General features: G+C 42.7%; 2 protein-coding genes across 3 annotated transcripts; one reads left to right on the forward strand and one right to left on the reverse strand.

Annotated features, from left to right (window-relative positions):
* Positions 1 to 219: 219 nt before the first annotated feature.
* GPR89B (G protein-coupled receptor 89B) lies at positions 220 to 17957 on the forward strand. Of its 2 annotated transcripts, none has more exons than XM_082278160.1 (14): positions 220 to 305; positions 2725 to 2784; positions 3532 to 3635; positions 5098 to 5204; positions 6047 to 6148; positions 9042 to 9162; positions 9413 to 9493; positions 12640 to 12749; positions 13693 to 13781; positions 14174 to 14266; positions 14611 to 14706; positions 15280 to 15369; positions 16039 to 16104; positions 16262 to 17957. In XM_082278160.1, the coding sequence occupies exons 1-14, from the start codon at positions 264 to 266 to the stop codon at positions 16466 to 16468; spliced, it is 1368 nt and encodes a 455-aa protein (XP_082134286.1). In that variant the 5' UTR covers positions 220 to 263; the 3' UTR covers positions 16469 to 17957. The 2 variants fall into 2 exon arrangements, with proteins under 2 accessions (XP_082134286.1, XP_082134287.1); XM_082278161.1 differs by lacking the exon at positions 220 to 305 and adding an exon at positions 1897 to 1939.
* Positions 17958 to 18046: 89 nt separating this feature from the next.
* On the reverse strand, positions 18047 to 24699 carry PDZK1 (PDZ domain containing 1; the record flags this gene model as incomplete). Its single annotated transcript, XM_082278159.1, has 8 exons — positions 18047 to 18226; positions 19176 to 19469; positions 20252 to 20446; positions 20926 to 21122; positions 21357 to 21552; positions 22769 to 22905; positions 23934 to 24186; positions 24490 to 24699. 8 exons carry the CDS (start codon positions 24697 to 24699, stop codon positions 18149 to 18151), a joined length of 1560 nt encoding a protein of 519 aa, XP_082134285.1. The 3' UTR covers positions 18047 to 18148.
* Positions 24700 to 25424: the final 725 nt, after the last annotated feature.

Below are 25424 nucleotides of genomic sequence, written 5' to 3' on the forward strand. Positions count from 1 at the left end.
TTCTGCCCCCCGGCCAGCAGCGGGTGCCCTTCCCGCGGCTTTCGAGGGCAGCAGCAGCGCTGAGCTCCGGCGGGGCGGGTGAAGGGCTCAGGCTCCCGCAGGTGCCCGCCGCAGCCACTTCCTCACCCCGGCCCGGCCCCGGCCCCACCCCGGCCCCGCCGCGGGGAGGGCGGAGCGCCGTGCCCGGGGCGCGCGCCTGCGCACCGCAGCCACCGGAGCCGGAAGCGCGGCAGGCGGGCGGGCGGGCAGCGGTGGGCGCCGCCATGAGCTTCCTCATCGACTCCAGCATCATGTTCACCTCACAGGTACCCACCCCTTCCCCGCCGCTGCGGCGCCGCGCCTCCGGCCAGGAGAAGGGTGAGGGAACGGGGAGGTCCCGCCGCCAGCGGGCTCCCCTCTCCCCGCGCCGTGCCCCTCCTCGGGGAGCGGGGGGGCGGGGCCTGGGGCCGCGCGTGCGCAGCTCTCCGCGCGAGGGGCGCGCGGACCCTCAGGGATGGCCCGGCCGGACCGAGCCGGGTCCAGCCAAGGCGAGCCGAGCTCCGTTTGACTTAAATTTAAGTTTCTCCAGTTGGGACAGACAGGGAAGCTCATCTTGTTGGTCTCCATTGAGTACTTGGTTTGTTCCTGATATTCCTAGGCAGCTGGACCAGATGAAAATGAGTTTAGGTGGATCACAGAGGGATCTGATTTAAGCTTCTGAGCTGGCGTGAGAGTTTTGCTTTGTAGTGATGAGGGATGAGCCGAAGAATGGGACCCTTTCCCCTCTCAGCAGCAGGTGCTTGTCTTATATAGACTTCAGTGCACAAGCCTAATTCCTGACAGTTTTCAGGATGGCTTTTGGCTTTAGAAGAGCAATGCCCTCCTACGTGATAATGCTTTGATTTTTGCTCACAACGTACTTTTTTCGCTCTTGGTGGCTTGAACATAGCTCTGGTACTGTTAACAATTCACCCAGAACAAAACCTCCCACTTTTTTGCTCTGAGTTCTGAGCTCTAACTTATCTAATAGCTTTTCTTTCATTCCTGATGGCAGCTTTGAATCTTCCCATCATCTTCAGCAGTCCCAAGTTAGGTGTTCGAGTCGGTGCATGTAATCGTCAAATGCTCAAGATTCTGCTGATCTTACATGTCACATTCACCTGCTGTGTCTTAGACTGCGATCTTTTACCAAAATGTCTTTCTATGCTTTTGGCTAGTCCCTGACACAAGGGGAGTCTAATCTTCATATGCAATTTTCTGTTATTGTTGTACTTACTTATCTCTTAATCTTTTTCTCTTACTTCTTTTTGAAGAGTTTGTCTCTACCTTTTTCCTCCTTCCCACTGTTACATGTGGAATTACTTTATGTAGATCTCATTTGCTTATCATACTTCTTTAACTTATGACCTCTAGATAGGAGGCTTATGAAATATCTTTGCTTTTTGCTAGCTGCTACTTTAAAGTAGTCCTCTTCAAACAAGTTTTGCCAGCTGTTACAAATCACTCATTCGACTTCATTCCTATTTTAGTTCTTCTTTCAAGGCAGCTGAGTTTGATCTTCTTGCCCAGCATTCCAGGTGTTCCTTGTCTGTAAATCATGTTAGTGTTACCCTTGCCGCTGTGGTTACTCCTGACGTGCAGGGAAGTAATCCACAATAATTCCTTTGTTTTTTGTCTTTGAAAGTTTCCCATCTCCATGGTAGGGTGGGCAGAAAGCTCTGGCCTTTTCTATATGCTCTGAGGAGATACACTGACTTTATTCCTTGATGTGTGACATATGCTGAATTTTGTCTTTGCCTTGGTCAAAGCTACTTCTGTAAAAAATATTAAGTGTTTTCTGAATTCTCTTTTTGCTTGGGTTCTTTTAAATCATTACACTCCTTTTCAGTCTTATGAGGAATAGATGGGAATACCCATGGAAGGCCTGACAACACAGTCCCCTTTTACTCTCTGAAGACAGGTAATTACAATTTTGGCCACCTTGTTCAATTTGTATTTATTTCATTTAAGTCATCTGCAAAATAGCTGTGATATTAAATTGATCCCTTCAGGAGTGTGAAGAAAGTTAAACAAATTTTGTAATGTGCTTTGACAGCCACTGAAATGCAAAGTGTTATTGGCTTGTTCTGCTTCCTCTACCTTGTCCATGTGGCTTTCTTCAACTCCAGATTGGGGTTTGGGGAATTTAGCACTTCCTTTTCCCCACCTTAGAGATGCTTGTAACACCTTTCACCCACAATGTGTCAGTGTCTAACCAGATGCGCTGTAAAGACCTCTACAAAAAATTCACGTGCACTTCTAGTCTACAAGAAACAGCAGGTGTGTTTATAAAATTTACTCATCCCTAGAAGATGCGGTGTACATTCAAGTGTTTGCTTTGCCTCTATTACTGTATTATCTGTAAAAAAACCCATAGGCTTTAATTCTGTAGATTACAAGAGTGAAGCAAGAATCAACAGTGCAAAGGATTCTGGCAGGCTGAGGAATTCTGAGAATTTAGGAGCACAGAACTCTGTCTTGACTAGATCTTCCTAAAGGCCATAGCCTTTTGTGTGTGCTACACTTGGATATTTAATATACCATTTTTTCCCTTGGTACTGTGGCAAGTTTTAATCTTTTGTGGGTCTTGGGTACTTTGGCTTAGCTCTTTTCCTTCCATTTGTTTAATTTACAATCAGCAGTGCAGTGGGTTTGTGTTTTGCAAGTTGCAGGATGCAAATGTTAAGTGCTTAATCTCTTCTGCAGGTGCTGTTCTTTGGATTTGGATGGCTCTTCTTCATGAGAAAGCTCTTCAAGGATTATGAGGTGAGAAGGCATCTCTCATTACAAGTCTGTGTCTTAAAAATTACTCCCAATTATAGAAATATTTTCAAAACTGCATTTAGCCTTATTCCTCTCTTTAATCCCTTTTATCTTACCTGCAGTTCCTTTCTTTTTAATTTCCTCTTGTGCTTCTATTTGAAAGACTCCTAGCTATCTGAGGAAATGGATTTTTCTGTGGCCACTGAAAGTTTCCATACTGGCTACTGTTAAATAAAAAGAAATATGGAGGAGATGCAGGAGTAATAGGAAACTGTTTTGCCTTTTGCCCTAGTAAGCCTACCTTATGTCAAGTGAAATTTTTGAGGCAAAATAAAATCCAGTGGTTAACTTTGAACTCAGTGAGATGTGTCCATTGCAGCTGCATTAGTTGTGAGGATTGGATGGAATAAAAATGCCATTCTTCTATCTGTAGTGGGGTATGAGATTGTAGTCTAGGTCAGAGATGGCTTAAGTGCAAGCCAAACTCAGACCCCAACAGTTTTTGTGGTGTGGATTTTGTTTTTAAGTCTAAGGTTAATATCGAAGAGCCCTCTTAGCATGAGTTTGCCCTCTGGTTTCCAACAGGCTTTTGGTTTCCTCCTAAGTAGTTAAAGGTCTTGGTGCCTTGCAACAAGAGACCCAGTTGTGGGCCATTGTACCTTGTGATTTGTTTTGCTCACTGAGGGATATCAGGATGCCATTCCAGAAATGTAAATGCCTGATGTCTCTGGATTTTTCTCTGCATTACAGGTGCGACAGTATGTGGTCCAGGTAATCTTCTCTGTGACTTTTGCCTTCTCTTGTACCATGTTTGAACTCATCATCTTTGAGATTTTGGGAGTGCTGAACAGCAGGTGAGTCTGGGAGCCCACTGGGGACTGGCCTACTTTGTGCTCTACAGCATCTTTAGTCTAACTTCTAAATTAATGGATTAGTCTTGGATTGGGGAAATCATGTGAGAAAACTGTCAACAACTCAATGAAGATGTTTGTGCAGTAACATTTATTTGACTGAGCATGAGACTAGAAGCCATAAGCTTCCAATTTTCCATGGAATTGCTGGTAATGTGGTCTAGGTCCTTAGGGTAAGGCCTTTGACTTTCTCCATTTGTGAAGTCAAAAGAAATGATTTCTTTTATGGCAGTTAAAGCTTCAGATCGTGCTAAGGGCACTTTTCAGATGCTAAGCACTATAGAAACTTCAAGCACGAGTTGTTCTGTGGTGGTCAGAGCAGTGAATAAGATGCAAAGCTAATTGTGGAGTGAAAGCTAATCTGTAACAATACAGGATTTGTGAATCAAAGGTGCATCTTCCCCTGACCATGGGGGAGGACTTCCACATAAAGAGGATGTTAAAAACTGTCTGCTTGGGAAGTCAGTAGGAAAGAGAAGATAGAACAATAACATGTAGAGGCTAAGTTGGGTTTCTTATTCTATCTCATCATACAAGTATAAGAGAGCAGTCAAAGGGGTTGAAAGGCAAGAAGTGCAGAACTGATGAAAGGTAATGTTATTTCTGTATGTTATTAATGTGTGGGGCTGGTAGCCAGAGAGATCACTGACGAGAATGCTTTTATAAGCTTCAGTAAAGGGCTAGACTTCGGTACACATGAAAATGTTTGCCTCTGAATTAGTTAGGAAAAAGTGACAAGGCTCCTTTTAATTTCTTCTTCCCTGAGGATGAAGAGGATATGAGTTGATATTGGGAATGGGGCATGTATTTTTCCATTCAAGTGAAGTGAAAAGTCATTTCAGCCAAGATGAATCTCACCTGCATTTGACTACTCTCAGTTGGTCAGAGGGAGTATTGTTCATGTTGATTGAGATACATATTTATAAAACCTTGCTTTGCAAAATATTGCAGATGGGACAATTCTCTCTGAAATGAAACATGCTGAATTATCAACATTAAATATTTTTAGTATTTTCTATATGAATTAGCTCTTTTTTTGAGTCAGCTGTTCATTAGAAAATTAATTACTACTTAGTTTTGATTTACTGTTCAACTAGATGAGCAGTCACATGAATCATGCTGCAACTGGCATTAGTCAACATAGAAAATACAGTGTTTGATAAAATACCCGGTGTTTATTTTGAAATACACATTCTTGACCTCTGTATTTAAAAATAAAACCATACAAAACCCTAAACCAAACAACCGCCCTAATAAAAACAAAAAAATCCGGAATATTCTATATGCTAGGCTAATATTATTCAATGCTTGATGTAGTTGAAAAGATTTCACTGACATGCAATTTTCTTTGAGAAATTTGTTGTATTACGATATCGTGCTAATCAGTATTTTGGCTTTATTTCAGCTCTCGATATTTTCACTGGAAGCTGAACCTGTGTGTCATTTTGCTCATCCTGGTCTTCATGGTGCCCTTCTATATTGGTTACTTTGTTGTGAGCAATATCAGATTATGTGAGTATTTGGTTTGTGGCAGGGGAGTTGCTAATTTGAGACACGGAATACAAATGAGAAATAATTTTGGTCACTGTCTTCATAGCTCCCTCCTTCCCCTGGCTTTGTCTGGCTAGATAACTTCCCTTTGGAACTTTATGCTTTAGCATGAACCATTCATTGAACAGTCAGGAAATGCTTTACATGACCCCAGCAAGTGCTGCTTTTCTTCACATGTTTCAACAAAGTTGAGCACTTCAGAGTAGTGTCACTGGGATTTGTTCCTTTGCAATTTTAAGCTTGCAGCCAAACTCTGCAACCCTTGGCAAGGCTATGTTGTTCTGCTAGGGGGCAAAAGAAATGAGGCAGAGAAGCTCAATACATCACTCATGAAGCAGAAAAGCTCAATAAATTACTTTTGCTTTTTTTACTTCTACTGTCTGGATGAGGCCTCTTCTATGGGCTAATGGACACCTAACCCTTGGGCTGTTGATATTTGTCGCTCTTTCGTGTGAAGCTTAGGCACATAGGTTGGGAATATTAAATGTGTGGCTTTGCCACGAGGATGAAGTATTTAGGAGTCATGTTCAAGGTCACACAAGAAAGAAGCAGTAAAGTGGTCCCACAATGGGAAAAAGGCCAAGTGTGTCCCTGCAGGAGCTCTCACAGGTGGTGGTGTCTCAACTGGCTGCATCTGTGGGAGGTGATGGGGTGCACACTGCATGCTGTAGCTCTGTCAGGTGACACCTGCTTTGGCCACCTGTGCTCAAAGTAGGATTTAGATCAATGTAGAAATTTTGCAAGCTATAAAAAGCTCTAAAGGAAGAACCTATTTTAAACACTCCCTTTTTCCTCTCCATTAGTGCACAGACAGAAACTCCTTTTTGCATGTGTTGTGTGGTTGACATTTATGTATTTCTTCTGGAAGCTGGGGGATCCATTTCCTATCCTCAGCCCAAAACATGGTGAGTTTCATTTTCTTACTGATTTCTTCCCCCCTGCCCACATAGGCTTTGTTACTTCACTTTTACCTTGGACCTGTAATGATCTCAGATCTGCAGTTGGGACTGTGGAAAGTAGTTCCTGCAACTGAGGGTCTGCTCTGCTTTGAAATCTGCAATGTGAAAGTAGTCAGACTGACAAAAAGGCATGGATGCACCTGGATTATTTTCATTAGTGTTCTTTCAGTACCACAGGAAAACTTGAATGAAGTACGTCCTAGCTTAACCTAGGCTATGTAAGGACATGATGTGCTTTTGAGGACACAGAAGCTTTATCTCCACAAAAAGTTGATCACAATTTTTATTTACTTATTTCTTTCTATTGTGGAGACTAAACCTTGTTTATTTAAGAAGCAGCTGAACAATCACTCCTTCATCTGACATTTTTTCAGTCAGATTTTTCTTTCTTGTGGCTGAAATCAGATGAGTTTAGCATGAGTGGCTATCCAGTTGACAAAACACAGCTTTGTGCCTGAACACCAGAGCTGCCCAGGCTGTAGCCAGCGACAGGCCTGGCAGTTGTGCTGGCTTTGGTACAGATTCCTGCTCTGCCTGAGCCCAGAGGCTGTGCAGTTGCACGGGACTGGAGTGTGAGTTGGTAAGTCCTGCTGGATGCCAGAGCTATTTGTGTGCAGAATTAGCTTGGGTATCTGTTGCGGTCATGGAACCAAGAGTATTTACAGTGTGAAGATACTGTGTGCACTCAGGATAGTTTGGGTCCAACAGAATTTGTTAGCATGTGCCTGGCCTTGCTGAATCCTTGAGGCACCTCAGTGTGCTGAAGGATTAGAACCAGATTATTTGTTACCTGTGTTTCCTGTGTAACTTATATTTGCCTTATATTTTCCCTGCACTGGAAAATTGCTTGTATATTGTGCCCAACATGTGAAATTCAGTCTGTTTCACTGAAATTGATGAATATGTCTGTCTGCATACACAATGCTCAGCTTAGTCCTTCTGTTCTGTAGGAAGCTGCATGACTCTGTACTCATATGAGAAGTTGAAGGATATTGACTGCTGTAGGTTCTGCTCACCCTTTCATCTGTGATCCTGAAAGTTTCCTAAGAGAAGATGTGTGTTTGTGTTTTGTAATTGTGTCATTTGCCTCTGCAATGTAGCAGCTGATGTATAGTGCAGATCTCTCTGTCCAGTGTTCCATGGCCAAGAAAAAGTTGTATCCACTGTGAGCTGCAGAAGGTGTGTGAGTTGGCAGAATGGAATAACCCAGTGGGAGCTTAGCTGTGGGGTTTGGGTAATCCTTCTCAGCTCACCAAAAGGTTCTGGGAGGCTGTGTAACACCTGCAAATTTCCAGAACAGGTAGTAGGGTGTTTTCTGTTTTTAATTGTACTTTACAGGGTGTGATACTTCCACTTAAGAGTTGTAGAGTGCCTTCTCCTACCGGGTATAAACATATGGTTAGAGCAATGGATTCTACATGTTTATTCCCTGCTGTGTTTTTGGGGTGCTGTGTCCTGCATGTACGGACAAGGCTGCTGTGGGTTTCATCACGGAGTGGTGACCTAGCTGAGGCAGGTGGGGATGGGGATGGCAGTGTCCTGCAGCAGGGAAGTGCACCCTTGATCAAGGCCTCCGCTGGTCTGCAGCTTATTTAAGAGACCTGGGTTTGGGAGCTCCTAGTGGAAGGAAGGTTATGCATGATGACACACCAGTATTTTAATAAAGCTCTTACCTTTATGTGAGTTGATGGAACTTTCATTCAGTTTATGTGACCTGATCACAAGAGGGTTGCTGTGAGTTTCACGGGAAAGCATTGCTCCAACCAGTGGAATGTCATGTCATTTTGAAGGCACCTCTGTTTTAAGTGCTGCAGTCTGACTGTGTGGGGCAAAAGGCCAGTGTATTGTAGCACATTCTGTAGCTCCTGTAAATCTCTGTGCAGCTGCACATGACTGGGTGTCTCGGTTTCCCTTTGTGAAGTCTTTTTGCCTTGTTTTCATCATTTATTCCACTTCTCTGAAGCATGAAATGTGGCTTGGCGCTCAGCCATCTCAGCTTTGCAATCGTGTAAGCTCCAAATGTGCTGTGTGTGGCAGCTGCTCTGTAACCAGCTCCCTAAAAAGTGAGTGGTGTTTACTACACGTGGCACTGTGTCCTGGGAAGACAGGTTGAGGTCTGTGTGTAAGAATAAATATAGCTTCAGTGCTTGGTGATGATTACAGCACAGGCTTGATGTTTGTGTTGAGTAACATGTTAGAGTCCACTTGGTGCTCAGGTAAAGACCTTGTTGGTGGTCACCTCAAAAAGTGTTTGTGTCAACCAGATGAATACTGAACAGCCAGGAGCAGCTTAAGCTTCCCAACTCCACTGTCCTACAAGCACAACTTGTATGTGATCTGGAGGGGTCACTTCTAATGACACTTGACAGGCTAGGGGTTCCTCTCTATGGTTCAGACATTTTTAGTCCAGTTTGCCAGGACCGACTGGTTTGGTAATAATTGCTGATAATTGCAGAAGTGTCTTTATGGAAGACACTCTTTTATAAGTGCCTGGTGGATGGTCTGTGTTCCCATCTCAGCAAAAGGCAAACATTTTTTATTAGTTTGGAACCAAAATATTGACATTTAGTCCTCTCCACATATCCATATATCTGTCTTAAGTTTCTTCACAGCTGGAGTTCCCCATCCCCGTTTCTAAGCGTGGTAATGTGATTTCTGAGGGAGACGTCCTACCCCTTTCTTTTCCTAGTCCCTGTCTGTCCTTCCTGTTACCTGGGGTCATTGCAGTGGGAAGGCAGTCAGATTAATTAAGCAGCTCTGTGTTGTGTTAGGAGGGCACCAAGTGTGGAGCAGAATGAAGAGAGCAAGGTTGCTGATGCCATGTTTTTCCCTCCCTCAGGAATCCTGTCTATAGAACAGCTCATCAGCCGCGTTGGTGTGATTGGGGTGACACTCATGGCTTTGCTGTCAGGATTTGGGGCTGTCAACTGTCCATACACTTACATGTCCTACTTTCTCAGGTAACTGCAGCCTTGTGAAATACTTGCCCAGTTTTTTGAGATTATTTTTCTGCTTTTCCTGTGGCATTGTTTCAGGTTTTTTGTTACTCTTTTTCTGAATCTAGCTGTTGTCATGTCTGCATGCTAGAACCATTTCCACTGCTGATGCATATTCTCCTTATACAGGCTTTTCTCTTCTTTGTCTCATGGGCGTGTGCACATGTCCTCTGAAATGGGGTAGCAGGCCTAATTGGGGGTCTTTATTTTGCAGGAATGTGACAGATGCAGATATTCTGGCTCTGGAGCGACGGCTCCTTCAGACTATGGACATGATTGTTAGCAAGAAAAAAAGGTGAGAGGGCAACATTAGCATGAAATTGTTTGCCTCAAAGATTTTCAGTCAGTATGGTATAAGATGGTTCTTGAAGTAGTATAAGATGGTTTTTGAAATCTGAATTGGGTTGAGCTGTGTGGTATTCTGTTCTGGCCTGATACATGACTGTTTTTAACACTAAGTAGTGCCCTTTGTGACTGCAGTGGCACAGATTAGGCTTCCAAGACCATGTGTCACTCTGCTGGCAGTGTAACTGATCTGTAGGATGGGCACCTTTCTCTCCTGCTTAGTCAGTGACCCTTAGGCCACTTCAGCTGGCTCTTACTGGTGGTTTCAGTACAGAAAGTGGTTTGTACATAGGGTGGATCCTGGTCAAAGCTGAAGTAGGGTAGTGAGCTGGTGTGGACACATCTATATTCTTGCAAATAGCAAGGTTTATTTTGGTTAAATTTTGCAGAATTGCAAAACATTGGTGATGTAGATATACTGTACTACACAAGTGTGCTCTCAGAATTCTGCTGGCATTGGTTTAGCTTGTTCCATGTACCCCAAGCTAAAAAAACTGCTTTCAGAAACAATGTAATTTGATTTACACTGAGAAGATTTTTGTCTGCTGTTACAAATCATATATTTCATGTCTTGCTAATAGTGCAGAATAAATCCAGTCACTGGAGTCACTTCAAAGGTTTGACTGTCTGACACTGAATTCTCACAGCAGTCTCCCCAACTTTACCTTTTGTGTCCTAATGTTTCAATGGAACCTTTTAACGTAGCTTTTAGATAGTCTAACCTTGCTAAGTTTATCACCACGTATGTATCTGCTGATCAGTATTAGCTGATGGAAGTGTAGTTAAAGCATAACCTCCTTCCCCTTTGAAAATGTTAAGTGGTCAACAACGGTTAACTCTGTATTTGTGGTCATGTGTGAGATGGTAAGTAGTGAGAGAATTTAATTACTCAGGTTTAATTGGCTGGAAGCATACTAAAAGACTGTCTTTGGAGTTAAAAGATACTGTGTAGTGCTGTTTCTGAGTCTGCTCTTTTGTTTTGTACAGTGTTTTTGGACCTCTGGTCCAGGAAGAGTGATGTTGGGGTAAAAGTAAGGATGCCAGAGGCTTGTAACTAGCTAGCACTTTCTTTCCTTCCTACGGCCAGGATATCTTCTGAATATAGCAACTTCCTAACCATTATGAAGAGCCATGTATTAATGACTTGGGAATTATAATGAAACTCATGTATATGTTTAAAAAAGCCCAACAAAAAACCCAAAACAAACTGCAAAACTAGGTAGTCTCAGAACTGTGCAAGAAATAGCAGAAGCTTGAGTTCTGTAGATTTTGTTCTCTTTTTTGCTTTGACAGGGAGCACTGCCTTGCATGATTGGACTATTTGTTCATATAAAGCAGAATTTGAAAAGTATGATATGCATCAGTCCAAATGCAATCCAAATAATTGGCAGAACAGGTGGGAATAGCAGTATTTTCCGGTGTAGGGTAAATGCTACGGTTCCATAATATTGGTAGTTCAGAACTTACCTGTGAGCGCAAGAGTTATAAGGCAATAGAACATAAAGCTTTTTGTTTTCTTTGCTGATCCTGACATTTCTTCTCATGCCAGCCCTGATTGATGCTGACTTCCTAGTCAGTAGGAGATAGTTGGTGAAGGTTGTTTGCCCTGATGTTTTTTGCACAGGAATCATTTTTCTCTCCTTCCTGAACACAATCAAGTAAGGCCTTATGGAAACTCACCTCTAAAGCTGTCAGATTCTTTATACTCATCCTTGCAGGTGTGACATAACTAAGCCTCAGGTTTGAAATGCCAGCATTCTGTGATGACATTGCTTCATTTGGATCATGAAAGAGTCAGATCAACTGATGTGACACACAAATATCACATAACATCATTACCAATCTACACGAACAGAGTTTTGTGGGGCTTGCCTGTGGATCCTTTCTGTGAGGTCTCCAGAACTGGCCTCTGTGTGGATACAGAGATCCCTCTCACCTCTCAAAAGAACACATTTGCCTTTGTGTATCTATAGCCTTGTGCTTCACCTGGACATTGCTGCATTTTTGCTGCAATGCCGTGGATCATTTGGCATGGACCACGTGAATCTGTGTACTGTGAAGAAAACAAGGATTAAAAATGCATTTCTTACATTTGGCAGCTATCAGGATTCCAAGGTCTCTCTAGTCTGTGGCCATATATGCTTTTATGTGTATGTGGGGTGCCCCAAGGGTGTTTCTTTTGCTGATTTGAATGGAATGATTTTTAAATTTTTTTTTCTATTACACTGTTTATTAACAGCCTTGAATAGGGCTCAGTGCCAAATGTAGCAATGCTGGCTGCAGCTACAAGAAAGGGACTGAACACCACAGAATTGTGGATCAGCCTGAAAATCCTGTGAAGAGTTTTCCACTTAGGAATGGATAACTTGCTCACAAATTTCAGTGGGGAGAAATGTGAGGGAACGAGACCGGAAGCCAACACTACTCGTGGGGATTATGCTGTGGTGCGCATGGGAGTGTGAGGGATGGTACACAGCTGCTGCTGGAGTGTTGGAATTAACTTCAGGAGTCACATTCACATTGCCTGAAGCATCCAGTGGTTCAGTCCAAGAATGGATTTGTGTGTTTCTGCTTCATAGCAGCTTGTCATGCAGCCCAGCAGTGGGTGACAGCATATCAGAGGGTGCTCTGCACACCACCCAGAGCTCATAGCTCCATGGAAAAGGCGGATGTGCAGCGATAAAGAAGAGGTGTCCAAGGGGAGAGAGGAGCATGAAAAGTCCTGAGCTTGAGATAACGCAGTTGTGTGTTTGAGGAAAGGAAAGCAACTAATCATATGGCTGAAAAATCCATTTGAATTCTTATTTTTAACTGGGTTTAAACCCCTTTAGGATTGAAACAGGATCCTGAGTGAAAGGCTTGGGAAGCGTCTCATTCAATCGCACTTGATTTGGTCTGGGCTCTACTCCACAGCTAATCAGGATGATTTTATGTAACGAGGTTGATGTTTAGGGCAAGAAAAAAGGGTCATTGTTTTCAGTGAATTTAGTTTAACAGCATCTTCTAAGAAACTGGTGGATTTGTTTTATTTTTTCTTGTTTTGATTTTTCATAAAAATATTTTATTCCTAAGGACTTGTGTTTTCTGTTCCTTCAGGATAGCAGTGGCTCACAGGACAATGTTCCAGAGAGGAGAAGTGCATAACAGACCCACTGGCTTCTGGGGAATGATAAAAAGTGTTACAACATCTGTTCCTGGCAGTGAAAGTATCCTTCATCTGCATGCTGGCACCTGCCTTGGGAGGTGGATCCAGCTTTCTTTGTTTTGAAAGGTAAAATGTTAGTTGGGACAGTTACAAAGCATTTGTGTTTCAACACATTTCAAGCCTAACATCTCCTGGGAAGTTTGGTCTCTAGCACCATCTGACCTTTTGCCCAGGCTTGGGCACAGTTTTACTGTGACACAGGCAGAAGTTGTATGTTTCTGCCCTGCTCTATAAATGTACAGCAGATCAGGGGACAGACATGCACACTTGTCACAGAATCATAGAATGGTTTGGGTTAGAAGGGACCCTAAAGATCACCCAGTTTCAATCTTCCCTATAGAAGGAATCTGTTGGGAATCACAAGGGTCTGTACTTCTCTTAACAGAGTTGCTTACCAACGATTTCTGTCAGACCACTTGAAGTGTGCATTTTGCATGTTTAAGGCTGAGGACTCTTCTTCCTCTCCTTTCCCACTAGCTGCTAAAATCAGAATTTGGCTATTTGACAGACTCTTCATAGTAATCACTAATCTCTTGGAGCAGGTACTCAGCAGTTTTGTTTATGAAAATGATCTGAGATGGCATATTGTGAGATGCACTTCAGTGGCAAGGGACACTGATCAAAGTGGAGCAGCAGTTTTTGAGAGCTCTGGTTCTATTCTGTGATGTGTTTCCCAGGCAGAGAAATAAAGAGTTGGTTGCATGACTGCCTAAATACTGTGTCCTGCCTACCTCCTTAAACTGGAGTAGTGTTCACCATGTACATCCTGGAGATTTCTCTGGTGCTGTATTAGTGAGGAGCATGAAGATTGAGTGAAAAAGTTGATCAGGATCGAAGAAGAGACCAAACCATTAGATGTGGCCCTTGGGCTGAAGGTGGGGAATGTTTTGTTTTTAATTAAGAATTCTTGGTGTGTTCTAGCCTTGACTATGCTGGTTTGCCAGATCTGTCCCTTATCCAGCAAGAAGTGGATGCCCTGGAAGAATTGAGTCGGCAGCTTTTCCTGGAAACTGCTGACTTGCATGCTACAAAGGTATACAGCAAATAACTGCCCAGATGGGTGTTGGGAGGTCAGAATAGTTTGAAAGAGAACATCTGTTATGAGAAATTGAAACCCGTTCAGTAGGTAGATGGTGAATTGTTGTAATGCAGTGGAGTGAGGATCTGTTTCTTTAGCTTTGGGGCTGGATTACAGTTCCCTTTCAGTTCAGATCCTTCCTTGAGTTTGCCCCACTGGCCCCATAACCATTCACAAGCTTATGAATTAACAATCACGAGTTCAGAAACATTTGAATTAAAAGGTACAGAAAGGTGGGGCTGTGTTTGCTACTGTTGGTGCTCCATTACAATTTATATTGTGGGTAATTGTGGAAATGATGTATTTTTCTATGTTCTACTCCCTCTCTTGTCTTTTTGTATTTCCAGGAGAGAATAGAGTACTCCAAAACTTTCCAGGGAAAATACTTTAACTTTTTGGGTTATTTTTTCTCCATCTATTGTGTCTGGAAAATCTTCATGGTATGTAAATGTTTTATTGCATTTTTTGTGGTATGCAAATATCATACCCTGCATAGATTATGCTATGCATGCGGTTCATCAAGTTACACTCTAGTTTCATTAAAATGCAGAAATTCTGAAAGAAACTGGCCCTTGGTTGAAATAAAGCTCTGGGTCTGGTTTTTTTCTATACAGCCTTAGACCAGTAATTCTTACGTGGATGTGTTCTGTGCCTTCTTAGACAATCTGACTGTCCCCTGCCCTTTCCTTGATGGTACAATAGAAGAGTCATGCATGAGCCTCACATGTGAGAGTGCGAAATGCTTTTGCCTTTTTGCTTGAGTGTAAATCCATCTCTCTTTCAGGCAACCATCAATATTGTATTTGACCGTGTGGGGAAGACTGATCCAGTCACAAGAGGAATTGAGATCACTGTAAATTACCTGGGAATCCAGTTTGATGTGAGCCTTTATTAATTCTTACAGCCTTTTCAGCAATTCATATCTTATCTAAATAAAACCATCCTGCTGCTAGGGAGAAAGTGATAGACCCTGAGAATGTGGCTTTGACTTTTGACTTAGTGGGAGGAAGGGAAAATACGCAGTGAACGTTGCTTTCACACTGATTTATGCTGAGGTGGTGATGTGGTCTTGCCAGAGAGGCAGTGATTTGTGTTTTTTGTTTTGAAGAAATGGAAGCGCTTTAGACAACCTGCTTAGATTAATACATTCAGCTACAGAGTAATTTTGATTGCTTATGCAAATGGTTGTTCTGTCGTTTACACTTGTGAAACATATCCCTGTTTTGGGGTATGTTTCAAAATGGGTTCTTTGTGATTGGTATAAACTAAATATCCTTCTCTTGTGTTTGGAGTAAACAGTTGCTAATACATTTGTGAAAATGTCTGTTATATAAAGCTGTCTACAATGGATATCTGTATAGTTAGGAAGGACAAAGACCCTGAAGAATTGACAGCTATACAGTGTGGTGTAAATGAGGTTACAATTTTAACTGTGTTCTTCTTGTTGGTACAGGTCAAATTCTGGTCTCAGCACATTTCCTTTATTCTTGTTGGAATAATCATTGTTACCTCTATTAGAGGGTTGTTAATCACACTTACAAAGGTAAGAACTGGGACTCTTTAAGTGGTTTTACGAAGAGAAATTGACTATGAGATGTTTACCTTTAGATGGAACAAATACTGTCTTAAACTTTCAATATGCATTTATGTTTAAATGTCTGAATATAAATTCTTGCAAGAGGGAGGAAGGTAGGAAAAATACCTTCGTAGGATATTTCCCCTCTCAGTCTCTGTCAGGAAGGGATCTAGATGTTAAATAAGATGCTAAATGTAAGCAAGGGTTCAAAATGATGCTGTAGCCAAGGCTTATTAGTAAGGTTGATAAGATGGTGATTAAAAGCATTTGGATTACTTAATTTAAGATGCTGGTATTACTGAAAGGCATTGACTCAACAGACATGTGACTCATTGACTTGACCTGGCCTTTGGTACCTATGTTTAAACTTGTCTGTATTGTTTTGTGATTTTTACCACAAGGTGCAACTGCCTGGGGGAGATCGAGGTTTCAGACTAGGATTTATGAAATTTTATGAAAGGTTTATGAAAGCTTGAGGTTTATGAAAGTAGGCTACAGGTAGCCCTCTAGAATGTTTTGATTAGTTTTTTTGGATGAAAAGGTATTGAATGGTATGTACCTTTCGCGCTGTCCTAAGGCACATCAGAATTACCTAACTGCTTATTTCTAATGTTTTTGGGGTTTTTTTTTCCCTAGTTCTTCTATGCCATTTCCAGCAGCAAGTCCTCCAATGTTATTGTTCTGCTGTTAGCACAGATCATGGTGAGTATGGAGAGCCGTGGGCACACCCTCTGTGCATTTGTGCATGCAGACCTGTTTGTGTGTGTATAAACACATACCAATATCTTTGTGTGCTGCCCCCTGTTAGGCTCAGAGCCTGTGGTGAAGCAGTAACTGCTGTCCCTGTTCTCACTTCCAGGGAATGTACTTCGTGTCATCAGTGCTCCTGATCCGCATGAGCATGCCTCCGGAGTACCGCACCATTATTACAGAAGTCCTGGGAGAGCTCCAGTTCAACTTCTATCACCGTTGGTTTGATGTGATATTCCTAGTTAGTGCCTTGTCCAGTATCCTCTTTCTCTATTTAGCACACAAACAAGCCCCAGAAAAGCATATGGCCCTCTGAGGCAGAACTGCAGCCATGCACTGCTCTCTGTCCGGTCAGCTGCACTGCTGTAACGCCTGTGGATTGCAGAACTCGGACAGATAGGACTGTTCTGTGTGTTCTGGCAGTGTATCTGCAAAACTCGGAGAGACAGGACTGCTCTGTGTGTTTTGGCTCTTCGAACCTCCACACATGTCATCATCAAGCTCTGTGGCTCATTTGGTTTAGTGCCACAGCTGGAAGGGATGGGGGTGTGCGTATTGAACTTGAAACTGTTCATTGCCGAGTAATAAAAGCAATCGTGGGCATACCACTATCCAGGGGCATCAGAACTTGTGTGGTAGGCTGGCTGAGGGAACACCTCCTACTGTTGGAACAACATCTTCATAGAAGGCACCAAGAAATGTGATTTTTCTTTTGAAAATCAACTCGTAATTGGGATTCGGAGGATGGCAATTCTGGAATTGAATGTTTGAGTCTGTGGAATTAAATAAGCTTTTGTAATGTGCAAGCATCACAGTTGTTTTTTGTCAGTCCCAAAGATTTGGCTGGATTTGAGCTAGATAGAAGGTGGTTAGGATTTGCTGTCTGGCAGAAGTGGAGTGGAGAGAACTTCATTTCTGTATGCAGTGTGTGCTAGTGTGTATCACTAGTACCTACCGTCCTTAGCAGCTGGAGATTGGCTTTCTCTTACCGAGTGTCAGCTTTTCGTTTCTCTCCCTGTGTCAGTGGAACTGAGGTTTTGGGTTCCTATCTAGAGTTCAGTGTAAAGTCAAAGACCACTGCCATGCCTTTTTTACATTGTATGTTACAAATTTTATTCGTGTGACTTAAACCTGTAGGTTCCCATGGCCACTCTCTGAGGCTTTGTTTGTTTTATAATTGTTCTGGGACATAAATTGTAGGTGGTGAGAGTAAGACCTGGAGGGGGGGAAATAACCATTCTAAACAATTTATTTCTGTATTGTCTTTGGTGTACAGCAAGGAGGCAGAGTATACAGCACCAGTATTACAGAACCATTTATGCTGCATTCAAGACAACGTGGTGGTGACTTGGGGTTAGACAAATGTGCATGACTGAATTACATACAGTATTCTAATCCAGAGCTGTATGCAGAGGAGAGAGAATAGTGATTAAACGTCTTGGGATGTGAATTACAAAGTTAACTTAATGTTTGGAAGAAATTTCTGCAGTGTTAGGAGGAAAAAGGATCATAATGCACAGAGTACCTGGCTTATGCCATTTCACAGCAGCTGTACTGCTGTAAGCAAAGAGATGCCACAGAGATGGAGTTGATGGACTTGGATTAGTGGGAGAGCTGCCTTTCCTGGGATATGGTGAGAAATCAATTGCTCTTTGTTAAGAGCTTATCTATAACAGGCTAAAATTCTTACAAATCTATAAAACATTGCCAGCTTTCTGCTGCAGGACACTAAATTATAAAGTTGCAGTTCTTTAAGCCTTTTCAGGAGTGAGTGACTGAGTGCCCACTTCGCAAGGCAGAAAGCCAGTGGAGCACAGTTGCAGAGTGTTAAACAGGTGCAAGTTACACCGAAGTGTTTATTGCAGCAAGAGTTTGCGTTCCTTTATGGTTTTGGTACTCCTTGGAGCAGCCAAGTTCTGAGAGGTGAAATAGCAAAGAAGAACTGAAGAAAAGATTGGGAAGGTTTCTTTTTTGTTGTTGGCATAGTTTTGTCTCCTCACAACCTAGTGTCATCACTGTTGTCACCGTCAGCTCTTGTGGAGGCAGCTGATAGGGAGGAGGAGGATGAGTCTGCCTGCAGAGGAGTAACAAATACGTTGTGATTATTTTGAGTTTGTAAACATATTTGATAGTCTGCACTGTTGCAGACTCCTATTTTCATCTGCGGTAGACACACACTTGGCAGAATGAACCAACATATACAGTTTTTGTTGTTCAAGGACTTTTCTGGTTAAGTACAATTTGAGAGAAATTTGTTCAATAGAGGGTTCCTATTGTTGAATTTCCTTATCTGCTCAATTTGAACACAAAAGTAGTGGTGACTTCTGCAAAATGCACCTTGGGGACTAAGAAATTATTGAAAAAACTTGCAGACAAGGCTAACGAAAAATAAATGAGAAACAGTATTGGTCTGAACTTGTCTGTCTCTTTTGCGTGATCAGAAAATACATATTTTAATATTTAAGGCTGACCATACAGAGGGTTAAAAGTGTTTCAGAAAGTAATACCTTCCTGCTTTTCTGACTTTAGTCATGCTTCAGATTCTTTCTAGTGGCACGAAGTAAAATAATTTCAAATTAGCACGTTGTCTAGAAAGTGTCATCATGACCTATCAGTTGCTGTTCCTTCTCCAAAATGATCCATTTTGAAATATTTAATGTGGTTTCCATAAACATTGTTTATGTTTTTGGTGTATTTAAGCTCTTTTCCCTGCACTTCCACAATAGTATTGCTTGTTTCCCATCATCATTAGGGATTACTGTATTTGGATTATCTTGTTCCATAAAATCTCTTGTACGTGCATTCTTTGTGTGATTTAATCTTGCATTAAAGATACTCATCTGTATTAGTGTGGGAAAAAGAAGAGTTGTTTGTGACAATCAGCAGCTTTCCTTTAAGTAACTTGTAAAAATCCAAGCTTAAGTTAACAGTCCTAGCTCTGGAAAACATACTACCTGAAAAAAAAGTTCTTTTCCTATTCCTTGTGTGATCCCTCAGCATCTGCCTGATGCAGGATTACTCACCCTTTCCCTTGGCTCAGGTGAGTTCCTCTCTGGCTCTGATGGGTGGTTTTCTGTGTAAGCAGGAGGCTCAGAAGTGTCTGAATCTGCCATGGAGGCTGTGATGGGAATGTTTTGGCCTTGGAAATACCTGTAAGCATCTCTGCTGCACACCAGCAGCATCAGTCTGTCCCCACTGCTCTGGATCATTGCCACCACTTTGTCATAGGATTCGTTGGTCACATTCACTCCGTTCACTTCCACCAAGAAGTCGTTGTTTTCCACACCTGCTCTGTCAGCTGGGCCCTGGCTTTGTACCTGCAGAGGGGAGTTCAGAGCAGCATATTGGCATTAAACTTGGAAAGATGCATTAACAGCTGAGGGTTAGCTTTCCCTAGAGGATGGTGGTATAAGCTTGGGGAAGGGGAGATTTGTGGGGCAGGAAGGAATTAGGACAGGCAATGGGCCCAGATGTAATAAACATGGAACCCATCAGTTTGAGGTTTTAAGATGCATCTTGATCTTGATAGACTTAACATTATAGGAATGTGGCATGGTAGAACCATAAAGACAGGTAGAAAAACAGTTTTCTAACTACTTGCAGGTCTCTGTCCAGTAACTTCAAAGTTTAGTACAGTTCACAGATCCCTTAGTAATGAATGGAACCCCTCCTCTCAAGAAAGCTGAAGCTGCAGATGTAATTTGGGACAGCAGGAGTTTGGCTTTTACCGGCTGTGGAATTCAGAGAAGGTGGGTAGAAGTAGGGCAAAGGTGTCTCTCCTATAATTAAGCTGTTCTACAGTAAAAACCAATTCTGTCTAAAATACTAATTTTAGTGTGTGAGACTCATGACTAAAAGCAAAAATTATGCAAAAGCTGAATTCTTCCCTCTAGATAACTAACAGCATGAGGAATATTTTCTGCTACTCTTTTTTTGTCTTGGGCCAACAGTGTCAATCTGACTCAAACAATTCTAGCTCTTATCTGAGAGCATTGGAGAAGAGACTTTTGTGGCTTTTCTTGTATTTGTTTGCAGGATGGAAGGGAGGAAACTGTCCAACAAACTACTTGAGCTTCTCCTTGCTCCTTATTCTTAGTACCTCGTTGATGAACAATCCAGGCTTGTTCTTGATCATGCTTAAGCTGAAGCCAAATCCGTTAGGTCCTTTCGCCATGCTGCAGATCCTTGGCTTGTGGTTCACTTTCTGCTCAGTGTGGAACTCCAATCTTTCCTCCGTTTTAGCTGGAGTTGGATCCTGTGCTTTGTAGTAGTATGAGAAAGGGGAAATTTGAGCCTGAAAAAAGTAACAAAACTATGTTAATATAAAAACTTCTGTTGTGAAATCTGTTTCAGGCTCTCACACTCAACATACTTTGAAACTTTGTTAGTGACTCCGACTTGAGCTGCAGTGAAGAACTCTTTCCTATTAATTTCTGGCTGAGTGGAAAACTACAGTGTTAATCTGTGTGAGAAGGAAATTTTGTTATTCATAAATGGTTACACAGCCATGTTGCTCTGAATTTACTCTCTTAACAGCAAACCTTAACCTTTCTTGTCATGTGTTTGAACTTAGAATTGTTCCAATGGTGTGTAAAAAATCAGGAAGAGGCCAAAGATTTGGGTGTTTAGTGACTTTCTGTACAAGTGTAAATAGAGTTGCTAAAATGCAGGGGTATGTTCGACAGTTCCTGTAAGTTGAAAAAGTATCAGAGCGGATTGGCTGTTTCATTGTGATAAATTATCTATTCCTAGCAGTAGTTTGCATTTTCTTACCAGTTTATACATGCTGTCAGTTTCCTTATCCACCACCAACAGGGAGGTTTTTGCCTCGGACTGCTTAATTTTTCCCACTACGCTTTCATGATCCAGCCCATCCACTCGCTCACCATTGACAGCCACTAAGATGTCATTGTCCTTGAGACCTGCCACAGCTGCTGGGCTTCCAGAATTAACATCTTTGATTACGTGGTCTAAGATAAGAAGGGGAGAAAGATGGATGTGAAGGCAGAGCTTGGTAAGTTTAAAGACTTTAAAATGCATGGCAGAGGCAAATGGTCAGAATTGCACTTCAGGTTGAGGCTGTTTTCCCTGAGGATTTCTCCTAGATGGTCAGTAAGAAGCCAAAGGGAATGAGGGCTGCAAACATCATATAGGAAGAAATGGCACAGCAAATGTCATGGTCTGTATGTTAACTTGGTTCTTACCACCAGTGTTTTGTTCCATCCGTAGATAAAATCCATAACCACTTTTTCCCTTCTGGATCTCAATAAGTCGTGGTTTGAGGGGAAGCAACCTTAGGCTGGCGCACTCTTTGCTCAGTGCCATCCTCTGGCTTTTGAAATAGCGGTCTGTTTCTTCATTTGAAAGTAGAAACATAACATGATTTTCAGACTTCTTTACCTGTGACAGCACATGTACAGTCTCAGATGTCACCCCTTCAACAGCTCATGGGAATTGCAGATACTTTGGTAACTGGTGCACTGATACATAGGAGGGGCTGGGTGCTGTTAGTCTAGGCCATGCTACTATAAACTGATTTTTTTCCTTATCCCCCCTGCCCCGCCCCATCAGAAATTTGGGCCACGACAAAATCAGGGGCATGTAATACATGAGGAAATTATCCGTATTTCATACTGTGTTCCTGACCTATAGGGAATTATCTGTGGAGGGCCATGGAGGTGGCATACAGTGCTGTAGAATCCAGTGAGCCTCTGTAGACAGTACTTGGCTATTCTAGGTGTGGAACTCTACAATACAGACTTATTGTGCCATCTGTACCACTATTTTAGATGACAGTGACAGGAGTCAAGTTTCTGTCGCTCTTGGTCCTCTTCTGTTTCCCTGGATTACTGATTCTGAGGTGGGGTTTTTTTCTGTCTGTTCAGCTTCTCCCAAGTCCATCCTTCTCTTAGTCCTTTCTACTCTAATGGATACCTTTTTTATTCATCTTAACCAGTGTCACATTGCTGCTGGTGTTGCAGTAGCTCAAACAAAACACAGGTGTTGCATGATTCCATAGTTAGCTGTGTGCACTGAGTGCTGCTGGAATGCTGGAGTCTCATGGCTCTCTGAAACCTCTTCAGCTCCAGCTGTGTTTCAGCAGTGCCGAGAGCAGAAAGCTGGAAGCCTCATTAGCAGTGTTCTTTGCAGCCAGTTAGTGGAATTACTTGCACAGTAATTTTCATTAGTTTTGGACTTCTTAACAGGAGAAAGGGACTACTGTCTAAAATCATGAATCTTCCCTGCTCCATGCTGTGTCATCAGAGGCTTCCCTCTTCCTGCCATGGAAACCACATTTGATGACTTGCCCTCCTGCCATTAGGAGCATTTCCAGGACTTCTAGGAAATGAATTTATTTAATAGGGTTCCTGGCAGCAGTATACTTGTGTTATTTAAAATTCTTTGGCCTGTCTTGATGGCACTGTTCATTTGAGAGGCAGCTCAAGAGGCTGCTTGATAACAGCACCAATGCAGAGGGCTATGCTGGTGTGTTGATGGTACATGAACAGCAGCTCCCAAGATTTACTGTGAAGTGCTTAAATCAGCCAATCTGGCCTCCTCAGTAACCCTGATAGGTTGCTGTGAAAGTAGGCCAGAATAGAAGATGAATCAATACCTTTTCCACCACTTCCTCGTGTGTGTCATTTTCCACATTTTTTCCATTGATTTCAATCAGGCGATCGTTATTTTGGACACCAGCCTTTGCAGCTGCTCCTTGTGATGAAAGCTCTACTATGAACAACCCCTTCTGTCCTAAAATAAATGAAAACTCATTACACAGGGTAAATCACTGCAATAGGCCTGAATTTAGTGGTTAAGGAAACTCAGCATTGATGTCCTCAGAGACTCTTGGCCTCTGCTTGGATGCAGATTACTGGAGCACCACAAACCTTCTGCACAGCCGCTGCTCTGTCTCTTACTCTGTCCTGGAAAAATCCCTTCAGTGGTGGAGGGAGATATTTGTTCACTATCTGCAGCTCAAATTGTTGTTTATTTCCCTACCAGGAGCGCAAAGGGGCTGATTACCACAGCTGAAAGGGATTTGATTCCTGCTCCCTCCCATCCTGCTCTCCCCCCATCATTTTGAAGAGACAATCTGCTTTTACTGTTGTTTTATACATTTCATAATTTCCTGTGTTTGGAAGGCTTCTGTGTTTGGAAGGCTTCTATGTTTGGTCCTTCAATTATATTACATTCCAAAATACCTCTTAGAGGGCTCTTTAGAGGTGATTCCCTATTCTGTTGACTGGCCTTGAAAGAAAGGCATATATGGAAAAGGTTCAAAATCCTTTACTTTCTAAATGAATTAACTTAAAAATGAGGGAAAGTGTTTCTTACAGCTGTCTAGAACCTCATGTGCTGGTTCCTGAGTTGATTTTGTGGAATGGAACAGGACTTAACATAGCACATTGAGTGTATATCTGGTGTTTGAGCAGGGACTGTAAATTTGGTTAAGTGGGCTTAAAAACCAAGCAGAAAAAAGCTTATTATTTTTCTCTCTCTTTTTTTCATCTGTTTTCCACCCCATGAGAATCATGGCCCTCCGAAAACCTTGTGCTGCATGTGCTGTACAGAAATGTACTGGAGATGGATCTGAACTCATCTTGCTGCTTCTCACTTTCTTTCTGTTAGCCAGAACAGTTTGTGTGTCACCATTGGTCCTCACGTGTTAACCGTGGTCACCTGTGTCCCTGCTGCCAAATATATATGTATCTATACATCTATATATCTATATAATTATATACATACATCTATCCAGTTTCTTCTCTCCTGGCTCTCACCTTCTGTGCTTTTCAGAGAGAAGCCATAGCCTGTCTCCTCCTTCACCAGGTAGCAGAGCCGGGGCTGTGGAACTGCAGCGGTTCCTCTGTTGCCCATGGAGGGTTTGCACTGCTGCTCCTGCTGTTGTCCTGTTGATGCCTTTTGACCCAGCTCTTCCAAGTTCACTCCCTCCTTTTGTGCCTTTTCATAGGATGCGTCATCCAGAACGAGGAGCACAACGGAATTCCCACTGTTTTTGATGATCTCCACCACCTGTAATGCACAGGGGGAAATGGCAAGCAGGCGCTTGAGTGATGGAGCTAAAAGCTCTCCCCAGGGAAAGCTGCACTGTCCACTGTCTTTGTTGTCTCACCCCCCTGCTCATGCACTAGGGAGGCACCCCAAAGACATTTCATGCCCATGGTGGGTAATGAATGATGCAGGGGGATACTCAGAGCAGTTGACTCTGCTCTTGGATTTCCTAGCCATAAAAACTGGAAGAAAAAGCTTCACGCAGGAGCCGTGGGCCTGGGTAATGGGGGCATGGTGTGGATCCCAGACTGAACAGAGATGTACCTGTGCATGTTCCTCCTTGTCCACGAAGACACCATTAACCCTGAGGACCCTGTCTCCATCCTTCAGGCCAGCCCCTTCGGCTGGGCTGCTGTGTTTCACGTTCCGGATGATGTGCCCTGCGGTGTCCTTTTCAATACGCAGGAAGAAGCCGTAGTTCTTTTGGGGCTTCTTGCTCACTTTACACTCTCGGGGCTGCAGAGCAGAACTCATCTCTACCAGACAGGATGGAAAGGTACCTATGAGTAAAAACAGTAACCTTGCCTAGGGTGTATTCCCTCTGATTACACGTTGGAAGGGTTTTCTACATAATTCTTGGGGTGGTTTGTTTTTGGTGTGGAGTTTTGGGGTTTTTTTTGGCCCCAGAAAATTCAGCGGTGCAAAGTTGAACTTAGTTAACAGGGCTAGGGAAAAGAAACCAAACCCTTTTCCCAGACCCTCCTTGCTTATTTTGTCTCTGTATCTCAAATGAAGCTAAGCAAAATGCAGAACTCAAATAAGAAAAGTCTGCCTGTGGAAACATAGTAAAAACTGAGGAGAGGGTGTAATACCAGGATTAAGTCTTACAGAGGAAATGAAGTTTTGGGAAAAGGGATTGTAACTAGAGTGAAAGGATCGTTCCCCTCCCTTTGACACTTGGGAGACCACATGTAAGCATTGTCCCCAGTTTTGATGTCCCTAAGTAATTGTCATATTGGAGCTAGTTTGCAGAGGGGATTTACGTTCTGAAGCACGTACTTAAGGAGGCTGAGAGAGCTGGATTTGTTCAGTCTTGGGAAGACAAAGTAAAGGGAAGATCTTATTGGTATCCTCCCACTGCCTAACTGGATTGTGTAGAGAACACAGCCAGATTCTTCCTGGAAATTAACGGTGGGAGGATGAGAGGCAGCACAGGCTGCAGCAAGGGAAATTCCAACCAGACATCCATAAGGACAGCT

The sequence above is a fragment of the Coloeus monedula genome (assembly GCF_965178545.1).
Source record: "Coloeus monedula genome assembly, chromosome: 3".
Taxonomy (NCBI): Eukaryota; Metazoa; Chordata; class Aves; order Passeriformes; family Corvidae; genus Coloeus; species Coloeus monedula.

Bases quoted from the DNA above. Each gene is read 5' to 3' on its own strand.
- GPR89B (XM_082278160.1), top strand. From the start codon at position 264: ATGAGCTTCCTCATCGACTCCAGCATCATGTTCACCTCACAG. The intron at 6,149-9,041 runs GTGAGTTTCATT...TCCCTCCCTCAG, and splicing joins TATCCTCAGCCCAAAACATG to GAATCCTGTCTATAGAACAG. The intron at 13,782-14,173 runs GTATACAGCAAA...TTGTATTTCCAG, and splicing joins CTGACTTGCATGCTACAAAG to GAGAGAATAGAGTACTCCAA.